The 12,375-nt window shown below is 48.3% G+C and overlaps 1 protein-coding gene across 5 annotated transcripts in view; it reads left to right on the top strand.

Moving 5' to 3' along the window:
- Nucleotides 1–3,306, top strand: part of LOC112613072 (leukocyte immunoglobulin-like receptor subfamily B member 3) — a 130,377-nt gene extending 127,071 nt beyond the window's left edge. For 3 of the 5 annotated variants that reach the window (XM_025368263.1, XM_025368261.1, XM_025368262.1), the window contains 3 exons: nucleotides 591–890; nucleotides 1,469–1,750; nucleotides 2,628–3,306. In XM_025368263.1, coding sequence (XP_025224048.1) covers nucleotides 591–890; nucleotides 1,469–1,750; nucleotides 2,628–2,764 — 719 coding nt within the window. In that variant the 3' untranslated portion in view covers nucleotides 2,765–3,306. The remainder of the gene's footprint in view (nucleotides 1–590; nucleotides 891–1,468; nucleotides 1,751–2,627) is intronic. The other 2 variants (XM_025368259.1, XM_025368258.1) reach the window with 1 other exon arrangement.
- Nucleotides 3,307–12,375: the final 9,069 nt, after the last annotated feature.

The raw sequence follows: 12,375 nt of genomic DNA, 5'->3' as shown, positions 1-12,375 counted from the left end.
TTTGAATAATTTTATAGTTAAAAAAATGAAACACAGGTAGGTCTTTAATTAATCTGAAAGTTGTTTTGGGAAATGGTGTGAGGTAGGGATCCAACATTTTTTTTTTCTTCCAAATAGTAAGTTTTGGCAACTCTTGAAATACTATATTGCAAATATTCTGGAAAGTTATTTAAAATTAGAGTTCTGGCTGGGTGTGGTGGCTCACACCTGTAATCCCAGAACTTTGGGAGGCCAAGGTGGGAAGATTGCTTGAGGCTGGTAGTTTAAGACCAGCCTGGGCAACATAGGGAGACACCCCCATCTCATTACTTTAAAAAAAAAAAAAAAAAATTACAGAGTTCTGGGACCTGACTACTGTGTTTACAAACTGTGGAGTAAAGCTCAGAAGTTTCTGTCCTGCCCCTCTGATTTGCACCTGGTTTTAACAAGCCATGATTGTAGTCCAGTCTCTCCCTGATTTTACAAACAGGAAACTGAGACTGAGAAAGAGGCAGTAATCGTTCAAGGTGATTTTCCTCCTTCCCCAACTTCCCTGTCATCTTCTGGGGCTCTCAGGAGGCCCGAGGACCCAGGCAGCCCCGTTTATTCAGTCCCCCCAGCTTTATACCCCAAGCCATGGCTGGGAGCTCAGCCGGCTACAGTTGTGACCCCTGGGGTCAATGTGACCTTGAGGTGCCGGGCACCCCAACCCGCCTGGAGATTTGGACTTTTCAAGCTTGGAGAGATTGGTCCCCCTCTCTTCCGGGATGTGTCCTCCGAGCTGGCAGAATTCTTTCTGGAGGAGGTGACTCCAGCCCAAGGGGGAAGTTACCACTGCTGCTACCGGAGGCCAGACTGGAGGCCGGGTGTCTGGTCCCAGCCCAGCGATCCCCTGGAGCTGCTGGTGACAGGTGAGGTCCTGGGGTCAGGGAGGAGAAGCGGGTGGAACAAGGGAGGTGGGGGAGGGACAGAGAGATACAGGTAAAGAGAGAGTGAGGCGGGCAAACTGACAGATTCACAGACACAAGAAGAAAGGCACAGAGATACTGGGGGAGAGAGGGGGCGGGGCAGACAGAAAGAGAGAGAGAGGTAGAGTGAGGGGAGAGAGAAAGAGACAGAGGCAGAGAGAGAGAGACAGGCAGAGAGGAAGAGAGACAGAGAGAGAGAGAGACAGGCAGAGAGAAAGAGAGACAGGCAGAGAGAGAGAGAGACAGGCAGAGAGAAAGAGACAGGCAGAGAGAAAGAGAGAGACAGGCAGAGAGAAAGAGAGAGACAGGCAGAGAGGAAGAGAGACAGGCAGAGAGAGAGAGACAGGCAGAGAGAAAGAGAGAGACAGGCAGAGAGAGAGAGAGAGAGACAGGCAGAGAGAGAGAGACAGGCAGAGAGGAAGAGAGAGACAGGCAGAGAGGGAGACAGAGGCAGAAAGAGAAAGAGAGCGAGCGAGCTGAAGGCGCTCACGCGGCCCCCGACTCTCACCCGGTCTCCGCAGAGCAGCTGCCGCGGCCGTCGCTGGTGGCGCTGCCCGGGCCGGTGGTGGCTCCCGGCGCCAACGTAAGCCTGCGCTGCGCCGGCCGCCTGCGGAACATGAGCTTCGTGCTGTACCGCGAGGGCGTGGCGGCCCCGCTGCAGTACCGCGACTCCGCGCAGCCCTGGGCTGACTTCCCGCTGCTGGGCGCCCGCGCTCCCGGCACCTACAGCTGCTACTACCACACGCCCTCCGCGCCCTACGTGCTGTCGCAGCGCAGCGAGGCGCTGGTCATCAGCTGGGAAGGTGAGGGTCCTGCCGCCGGCCCGTCTCCCCAGCCCCAGGAATACAGGTCCCAGCCCCTCCTCCCTCAGACCCAGGAGTCCAGACCCCAGCTCCCTCCTCCCTCAGACCCAGGAGTCCAGACCCCCAGCCCCTCCTCCATCAGACCCAAGAGTCCAGGCCCCCAGCCCCTCCTCCATCAGACCCGGGAGTCCAGACCCCAGTCCCTCCTCCCTCAGACCCGGGAGTCCAGACCCCAGTCCCTCCTCCCTCAGACCCGGGAGTCCAGGCCCCCAGCCCCTCCTCCCTCAGACCCGGGAATCCAGGTCCCCAGCCCCTCCTCCCTCAGACCAGGAGTCCAGGTCCCCAGCACCTTCATCCCTCAGCCCCAGGAGTCCAGGCCCCCAGTCCCTCCTTCCTAGACCCAGGAGTCCAGGCCCCCAGTCCCTCCTCCCTAGACCCAGGAGTCCAGGCCCAGCCCCTCCTCCCTCAGACCCAGGAGTCCAGACCCCAGCCCCTCCTCCCTCAGACCCAGGAGTCCAGACCCCAGCCCCTCTTCCCTCAGACCCAGGAGTCCAGGCCCCCAGCCCCTCCTCCCTCAGACCCAGGACTCCCGGGCCCCCAGCCCCTCCTCCCTCAGACCCAGGAGTCCAGATCCCCAGTCCCTCCTCCCTCAGACCCAGGAGTCCAGGCCCCCAGCCCCTCCTCCCTCAGACCCGGAGTTCAGGCCCCAGTCCCTCCTTCCTGGACCCAGGAGTTGAAACCTCCATCGACTCCCCCTCAACTTTGAGACTGAGGAGTCAGGTCCCCAAGTCCACCCCAGGGCTGGAAACCTGGAGTTCAGGGCCCAGACTTTGGGGTCCGGGAGCTGACGGCCCGTCTCTCCCGGCTCCGCCCGCAGACTCTAGCTCCTCCGACTACACTCGGGGGAACCTTGTCCGCCTGGGGCTGGCCGGTCTGGTCCTCATCTCCCTGGGCGCACTGGTCACTTTTGACTGGCGCAGCCAGAGCTGCGCTACTGCTGGTGTCCGCCCTTGAGCCCCAGGGGCACTGCAATGCGAGAAGACTTCCAACCTGAGTGATGGAGAGGCTGGGACCCTGGGCTGGACTGTCCTTTCCTGCAGCCCCACAGCCCTGCTGGCTGAGCCCCAAGGAACTGCCCTTTGACACCCCTGTGCCCTGTGCTGTGGCTTCTTTCCGGGCCTTTCCCAAGGAGTAGCTGAGTGGAAGACGCAATCAGCGGTTAAGACTTCCAAGCCAGAAGACAGAGGGTTCGAATCCCAGCGCTGCCGTCTACTCACTGTGGTAGTAGTAGCAGCTACAGAGAGGTAGCAGTGACAGGGGAAGCCAGCTGGACCTCCTGGGTCGAGTGGAAGCTTGGAGAACTTTTCTGTCTTACAAGAGGATTGTAAAATGGACCAATCAGCGCTCTGTAAAGTGGACCAATCAGCAGGACATGGGCGGGGACAAATAAGGGAATAAAAACTAGCCAGCAGCGGCAACCTGCTTGGGTCCCCTTCCAGGCTGTGGAAGCTGTGTTCTCTTGCTCTTCACAATAAATTTTGCTGCTGCTCACTCTTGGGTCCATGCCATCTTTAAGAGCTGTGACACTCACCGCGAAGGTCTGCGGCTGCATTCTTGAAGTCAGCCAGACCACAAACCCACTGGAAGGAACCAACTCCCGAGGCGGTGGCAGCATTGAGAAAGCGCCCTTCCCAACTCTCTCTCGCCTGGACGGTGAAATGGATGCACTGATAAAACCCATTTCATAGGATTGTTATAGGATTCAGTGGGTAATACATATAAAACATTTAAAACAGTAACTGGCCCGTAGTAAGTGCTCAATGAATGTGAGCTACCCTATTACACCGATTTCTACCAGACTCATTGCCGAAAAGAAGGTCTCACCTTTTTTCCATCAAGCATAATCAAGCACAACTTTTTTTTTTTTTTTGAGAGAAGATCTCACTCCATCACCCAGGCTGGAGTGCAGTGGTGCGATCTCGGTTCACTGCAACCTCCACATCCCGGGTACAAGTGATTCTCGTGCCTCAGCCTCCTGAGTAGCTGGGATTACGGGTGTGCACCACCACGCCCAGCTAAGTTTTGTATTTTTAATAGAGATGGAATTTAGCCATATTGGTCAGGGTTGTTTCAAACTCCTGACCTCAAGTGATCCACCGGCCTCGGTCTCCCAAAGTGCTGGGATTACAGGCCTGAGCCACCGCGCCCCTTCACTTTGCCTTTCCTTGCCTTGACTGGGCCTTACTCTTTTGCCCAGGCTAGATTGCAGTGGCATGATCAAGGCTCACTGCTGCATTGACCTCCCAGGCTTAAGTGATCTGTCCACCTCAGCCTCCCAAGTAGCTAGAACCACAGGTGCAGGCCACCATACCTGGCTGATTTATTAGTAGTAGTAGTAGTAGTAGTAGTAGTAGCAGCAGCAGCAGCAGCAGTAGAGGTCTCTCTATGTTGGTCAGGCTGATTTCCAACTCCTGAGGTCAAATGATCCTCCTGCCTCTGCCTCCTGAAGTGTGGGGATTATAGGCATGAGCCATCCAGACAGGTTCATTTCCCCTTTTCTTGACTTGTGCCCCCATTTTGGTGGAGCACACACCTTCTTCTATTTGTATTGTTTTTCAACTTCCCCTTCCCCTTTCCCCACTTTACGGAGAAGACAGTGACTTGTAATGCTTGGACAGCCCGGCTGTACCATGCTGGGCAAACTGGAGCAGTGTACCGACCCTTCTGAGTTTCCATCCAAGAAAGGGAACACCACAAATATCTACCTTGTCCGTTCTAGAGAGGAACCAAGCAACTTGTCCCCAACACAGGAAGAAAAATTAGAAAACCTTAGATCAGCGGCTATAACTCCTCTGACCCCAACCCTTTTTGTTTTTTGTTATTTTTGAGATGGAGTTTCCCTCTTTCTCCCAGGCTGGAGGGCAGTGGCACAATCTTGGCTCACTGCAACCTCTGCCTCCTGGGTTCAAGGATTCTCCTGCCTCGGCCTCCCCAAGCAGCTGGGATTACAGGCGCCTGCCACCACGCCTGGCTAATTTTTTGTATTTTTAGTAGAGATGGGGTTTCACCATGCAGTCCAGGCTGGTCTGGAACTCCTAATCTCAAGTGATCTGCCCGCCTCTGCCTCCCAAAGTGCTGGGACTACAGGCGTGAGCCACCACGCCTGGCCTGAAGCAATATTCACTTCTATGTGGATGCACATTGATATATTTTATCTTATTAAAAATGCTTGTCTTGACTCACTTCATGGATTTAATGATCTTTCTGCCTAACACACGTAAATGATTTGGGGAGGAATAAGCAGTATTTGTTGGTGTGCTCTTTTGTTTCAGAGACTAAACTAACTCAGATCTTTTTTTTTTTTTTTTGAGACAGAGTTTTGCTTTCATTGCCCAGGCTGGAGTGCCATGGCACGATCTCGGCTCACCGCAACCTCTGCCTCCCGGGTTCAAGCGATTCTTCTGCCTCAGCCTCCCGAGTAGCTGGGATTACAGGCATGCGCCACCATGCCCAGCTAATTTCGTATTTGTAGTAGAGACGGGGTTTCTCCATGTTGATCAGGCTGGTCTCGAACTCCCGACCTCAGGTGATCCACCTGCCTCGGCCTCCCAAAGTGCTAGGATTACAGGCGTAAGCCACTGTGCCCGGCCCTAACTCAGATCTTATATAAAGATTAGGAAATTCATTAGGCTGGTGCAAAAGTAATTGTGGTGGAACTTAGTCTCATGGCCAGGCCTAGCCACTATGGAAATATGGTCTCTAGCCTGTGCCCTTCTAAAAATGAGGGTGGGAGGGGGTGGGATAGGTGCAGTGGCTCACTCTTAACAATCCCAGCACTTTGGGAGGCTGAGGCAGGAGGATAGCTTGAGGCCAGGAGTTTGAGACTCCCTTCTCTATTAAAAACAAAAACAAAAATAGGCCAGGCCCGGTGGCTCATGCCTATAATCCCAGCACTTTGGGAGGCCAAGGCAGGCAGATCACCTGAGGTCAGGAGTTGGAGACCAGCCTGGCCAATATAGTGAAACCCTGACTCTACTAAAAATGCAAAAATTTGCTGGGCATGGTAGTGGGCGCCTGTAATCCCAGCTACTCGGGAGGCTAAGGCAGGAGAATCACTTGAACCCAGGAGGCAGAGGTTGCAGTGAGCTGATATTGCGCCATTGCACTCCAGGCTGGGCGACAGAGTGAGACTCTGTCTAAAAAAACCCAAAAAGAAACGTTTAATGATTTTTCTTCTCTCCAGGGGAAAATATGGAAGTAAAATGTTCAGTTGAAACAGGACCTATCTGAAGATCGTGTGTCCTCTGCTGATTTTAAATAGCCATGGAAAGTTAATGCCACCTCAAGGGGGCAGCTCTGCCCTGGCACTCTGGAAACCTGGTATTTATCCACGCAATCAGAGGCTTGAACCACAGCTAAGCTGAGTCTTGGCGGGACCTCTTCTGATCATCCGGGCACACAAGAGGATTGGGGGCTGGGGAGGAGCTGCTTCAAGGGCACCTCCCTTTTGCCTCCTGTGATATCGTGATATAGTAAGAAATATGTATTTGGTCTTCAGCTCTGGTTCCAAAGACACCCTTCTCACCCCATCACTCTGGAATTTCCAAAAACCCTTGGTGAGAAGGGTGTCTTTTGTTATTTATAAGGAACCTCTTTTCTCCCTTCCTTCCCTCCTTCCTTCCTTCCTCCTTTCCTTTCCTTTCCTTCCTTCCTTCCTCTCTTTCTCTTTCTCTCTTTCTTTCTTTTCTTTCTTTCTTTCTTTCTTTTTCTTTCTCTTTCTTTCTTTCTTTCTTTCTCTCTCTCTCTCTCTTTCTTTCTCTCTCTCTCTCTCTCTCTTTCTTTCTTTCTTTCCTTCTTTCTCTCTTTCTTTCTCTCTTTTCTTCTTTCTCTCACTATTCCCTCCCCCTCCCTTTCCTTTCCTTTCTTTTCCTTTTCTTCCCTTCCTTTCCTTCTTTCCTCTAATCCCAGCACTTTGGGAGGCCAAGGTGGGCAGATCACTTGAGGTCAGGAGTTTCAGACCAGTCTGGCCAACATGGTGAAACCTCGTCTCTACTAAAAATACAAAAATTAGTCGGGCATGGTGGCAGGCACCTGTAGTTCCAGCTACTCTGGAGGCTGAGGCAGGAGAATCGCTTGAACTAGGAGGCAGAGGTTGCGGTGAACCGAGATTGCGTCACTGTACTCCAGCCTGGGCTACAGAGTGAGGCTCCATCTCAAGGAAAAATAAATAAAATAAAAAAAATAAAATAAAATTTAAAAAATGTAAAATAAAATAAAATAAAATTTAAAAAATATAAAATAAAATATAAAATAAAATAAAATAAAATAAAATTTAAAAAATATAAAATAAAATATAAAATTAAATAAAATTAAAAAATATAAAATAAAATATAAAATAAAATGAAATAAAATTTTAAAAATATAAAATAAAATATAAAATAAAATAAAATTTTAAAAATATAAAATAAAAAATAAAATAAAATAAAATAAAATATCTCCCAAAGAGACAAGTCAGATTAGCCTAAACCCAGGAATAACTACAGGCAGCTTGAGGGTCAAAGGCAAGGTAGGGGCTGGCCAGATCCGATCTCCTTCACTGCCATTGTTTTCTTACTCTCATAGTTTTTGCAAAGGAGGTTGCAATTGCATGGTTGTCAGCTAACATCCTATTCGTCCATTTCTTGCTTTCTACCAGTAAAATTGAATTTTATAGGCCTGCTTTGTGCTTTTAAGGCTAACTAGCAAAATTCCAGAGTTTAGCCTTAAAAATTATTTATAATTGGCCAGGTGCGGTGGCTCACGCCTGTAATACCAGCACTTTGGGAGGCTGAGGCAGGCAGATCATGAGGTCAGGAGATCAAGACCATCCTGGCTAACATGGTGAGAAACCCCATCGCTACTGAAAATACAAAGAAACAAACAAAAAAAGCCAGGGGTAGTGGCACACATCTGTAGTCCCAGCTACTCGGGAGGCTGAGGCAGGAGAATCACTTGAACCCGGGAGGCAGAGGTTGCAGTGAGCTGAGATTTTGCCGTTGCCCTCCAGCCTGGGTGACAGAGGGAGACTCCATCTAAAAAAAAAAAAAAAAATTCTTTATAATTAATCAAAAGAAGTTTAAGAAATGGATTAAGAAGATCTCTTCTTTGCAGCTGTAGGGGAGGAAAGGGAGCTAGAGAGAGGATTGAGAGAGGAGAAAAAGATATTCCATGCCATAAAACTAATTCAAGAATGTAGTTTAGGCCAGGCATGGTGGTTCACACCTGTAATCCCAGAATTTTGGGAGGCTGAGGTGGGCGGATCACTTGAGCTCAGAAGTTTGCGACCAGCCTGGCCAACATGGTGAAATGTTGTCTCTACTAAAAATACAAAAATTAACCAGGCATGGTGGCACAACCCTGTAATTCCAGGTACTTGAGGGGGCTGGGGCAGGAGAATCACTTGAACCCAGGAGGCAGAGGTTGCAGTGAGTTGAGATCACACCACTGCACTCCAGCCTGGGTGACAGTGAGATCGTCTTAAAACACACACACACACACACACACGCACACAGTGGGGGGCGGGGGGCTGGGGGAGGGATAGCATTAAGAGAAATACCTAATGTAAATGATAAGTTGATGGATGCAGCAAACCAGCATGGCACATATATCAAACCTGCACGTTGTACACATGTACACTAGAACTTAAAGTAAAACAAACAAACAGAATGTGGTTTGATGAGGTAATAAACTGAGAATATTCAAAAGGCTCTAAATCTGTTTTATAGTCTTGTGTAGTATGGAGATCTATGGATATTTATTACAGCAGCCAGTGTTCCATTCTCTGGTTGCATAAATCTGTCCTTTGAAGTGTAATTTGCACAAAATAACCTTGTAGGAGTCCGAAGACATTAGAAATTATTGCCAGTATTGCAATCATTATTATGAAGGAGAAACCTTGGTGCCATTTGGTGGTCTTACTTAATATTTTGTTGCCCTAGTAACAATCTTATGACTGACATCTGAATTTCCAAGCAGAATAAATGCTTGTAAAACCGATTCTGTTAAATGAGAAGCTGTGCATTGGTGTGTGTGTCTTAGTCCGTATTCCGTTGCTTAGAACAGAATACTTGAAACGTTGTAAAGAAAAGGAATTTATTTCCTGTAGTTGTGGAGGTTGGGAAGTCCAAGCTGGAGGGGCTGCATCTGGTGAGGGCCTTCTTGCTGTTGGGGCAAGAAGACTCGGGACTCTCTGGAGGGTCCCGAGGTGGCACAGGGCATCACAGGGCAAAGGAGCTGAGCGTGCTACTCAAGTCTCTCTTCCTCTTCTGATAAAGCCACCAGTCTCACTCCCAGGGTAACCCATTAATCCATTAACTCACTAATCCATTAATCCATGAATGGATTAGTTCATTCATGAGAAAAGAGTCCTCATGACCCAATCACCTCTTAAAGTCCCCACCTCTCAATACTGCCACATTGGGGATTCAATTTCACCATAAGTTCATTTATTTATGTATTTTTTGAGACAACGTCTTGCTATGTCACCCAGGCTGGAGAGCAGTGGCATGATCTCAGCTCACTGTAACCTCCACCTCCCAGGTTCAAGTGATTTTCCTGCCTCAGCCTCCTGAGTAGTTCGTATTACAGGCACGTGCCACCATGCCCAGGTAATTTTTGTAGTTTTAGTAGAGACGGGGTTCCATCATGTTGGCCGGTTGGTCTCAAACTCCTGACCTCATGTGATCTGCCCACCTTGGCCTCCCAAAGTGCTGAGATTACAGGTGTGAGCCACCGCACTCAGCTTATTTATCTATTTATTTTTTGAGACAGGGTCTCACTCTGTTGCACAGGCTGGAGTTCAGTGGTGCAGTCACGGCTCACTGCATCGTCAGCTTTCTGGGCTCAGGTGATCCTCCCACTTCAGCCTCCTGAGTAGCTGGGATCACAGGCATGTGCCACCTCACCTGGCTAATTTTTAAATTATTTGTAGAGACAGGTCTCCTGATGTTGCCCAGGCTGGTTCAACATGAGTTTTCAAGGGAACAAATATTCAAACCTTAGCAGCAGGTTAAATTATCTTTATCCCACATTTATGATCGGAAAAAAAAAATTTTAAGCCCGAGACTCTGCTAGACTTCTTACTTTAAGAAGAGTCTGAAGGTCTTGTTTCATTTCCATTACAATATCTATTAATAGTTCTGACTGAGATAAGAGCCATCCTTCACTTTGACTATTATGAAGAAAGGGGGAAAAGACGTTAAAAAGACACAATTACACAACTGATGATTTTGTTGTAGCTGAGATAAGTGCTGTTAAAGAACATGCAGGGAAGTCTTTGCTAAAGAAAGGATTCTGAAGCTGGTTTCTGAGGGAAGAGTCCAAGTTAGCCAAGCAAAAATGGGGGAAAAACTCCAGATACAGGAAATAGCATTGTTTCAGGGCCTGAGATGGGAAGGAGGTTATGTGTTCCAACCGAGTGGTTCTCAAATTTGACGGCACATGAGAATCTCCCAGGAACATTTAAAACACAGAATGAGACACCTAGGCCTCATCCTGTACCCATTATAAAAATTAAAATCAGCTGGGCACGGTGGCTCACTAATCCCAGCACTTTGGGAGGCCAACACAGGCGGATCACCTGAGGTCAGGAGTTCAAGACCAGCCTGACCAACATGGAGAAACCCCATCTCTACTAAAAAATACAACATTAGCCGGGCGTGGTGGCGCACGCCTGTAATCCCAGCTACTCGGGAGGCTGAGGCAGGAAAATCGCTTGAACCTGGGAGGCGGATGTTGTGGTGAGCCGAGATTATGCCATTGCACTCCAGCCTGGGCAACAAGAGCAAAACTCCATCTAAAAAAAAAAAAATTTAAAATCTCTGGGGGTGGACTCAGGCACTCAGTAAATATACATATATCTATTTCCATTGACCGTAACACATGGCAAACTAAAGATGGCCCCCAATTCTTTGTCACTGTCCCTATAGAGAGGTAGAGTTTATTTTCCCTCCCCTTGAATCTGGCCTTTCCTTAAGACTGTAGAAGAAGAGACACTGTGTCAGTTCCAGGCTTAGTCTTTAAAGGGACAAACAACTTTTGCCTTCTCTCTCTCTCTCTCTTTTTTTTTTTTTTTCAGACAGAGTCTCTTTCTGTTGCCCAGGCTGGAGTGCAGTGGTGTTATCTCGGCTCACTGCAACCTCTGCCTCTCAGGTTTAAGCAATACTCCTGCCTCGGCCTCCCGAGTAGCTGGGATTATAGGTGTGCACCAACATGCCTGGCTAATTTTTATTTTTAATTTTAGTAGAGACAGGGTTCTGCCTGGCTAATTTTTTTTTTTTTTTTTTAGTAGAGATTATGTTTCCTCATGTTGGCCAGGCTGATGTTGAACTCCTGACCTCAAGTGATCCACCCACCTTGGCCTCCCAAAGTGCTGGGATTACAGGCATGAGCCACCATGCCCAGCCGCCTTCTCTATTTTAGAAAGCTCTCTTGTGACATCCCCTCTTGAAACCCAGATGCTACCCTCCAAGAAGTCTGAATCAAATGGAGAGGCCATGTGCGGGTACATCATTCAACAGTCCTAGTTGAGCTCTCAACCAACATCCAGCATCAACAGCCAGCCATCTTGGAGATTCCAGCTCAGTTGAGCCCCACTGATGACTGAAGCCCAGGAAGATATCACATTGAGCCGAAGAACCGCTCAACTGAGCCCAGTCATCTCACCAGATCAGGAATGATTAAAAAAAAAAAAAAAGATTGTTACCCTAAGTCACTCAGTTTTGGGGTGGTTTGTTACACAGTAATTGATAATCTATACCCAAGAGAGAATTAAATAATGATGACTTAAAACCAATACCAACTGATTTCTCCCCTATGTAGAATAAATCTAGCAGTCCAGGGCTGGCACAATGACTCTAAAAAGCATTACGGACCTAAGTTACTTGTGGCTCACCCTCCACCATCTTGAACCTCATCTTCATGGTCCAAGATCATGCTAGAGTATCAGTCATCACATCCGCATTTTAGGCAGTTAAGTGAAGGAAGGAAAGTGTACTTCATTAAAGAACCTTTTGGAAGCTGTCTACAATATTTATGCTTATATATCATTGTCCTAGATGAAGACTTACAGCTACATCTATCTGTAAGTGACATTGAAGAAAGTAGCTTTTTTACCTGGGTAGCAATGGGCCCAGCTAAAAATCAGAATTCTCAAAAGCAAAAGGATGGCTTTGAGGTAATCATGTAGATTATGTGCAGATAACTACAGGTAAGTCCCCTCCCCCAAGTCTATTTTAAATTTTCTGCTGGAGTATTTTAGAGTAAACCTCAGATATAATATGATTTCATCTACAAGACTTTTTATTTTAGTAAGATATTCTTTTTTTTTTTTTTTTTGAGATGGAGTCTTGCTCTGCCGCCCAGGCTGGAGTGCAGTGTCCGGATCTCAGCTCACTGCAAGCTCCGCCTCCCGGGTTTACACCATTCTCCTGCCTCAGCCTCCCGAGTAGCTGGGACTACAGGTGCTGACCACCTCACCTGGCTAGTTTTTTTGTGTGTGTTTTTTAGTAGAGGCAGGGTTTCACCGTGTTAGCCAGGATGGTCTAGTAAGATACTCTTAAGGTTAGGTGTGATAAACACCTAACAAA

This window comes from Theropithecus gelada, chromosome 19 (genome assembly GCF_003255815.1).
Source record: "Theropithecus gelada isolate Dixy chromosome 19, Tgel_1.0, whole genome shotgun sequence".
Classification (NCBI taxonomy): Eukaryota; Metazoa; Chordata; class Mammalia; order Primates; family Cercopithecidae; genus Theropithecus; species Theropithecus gelada.
This window is presented reverse-complemented; position numbering and strand designations above follow the sequence as displayed.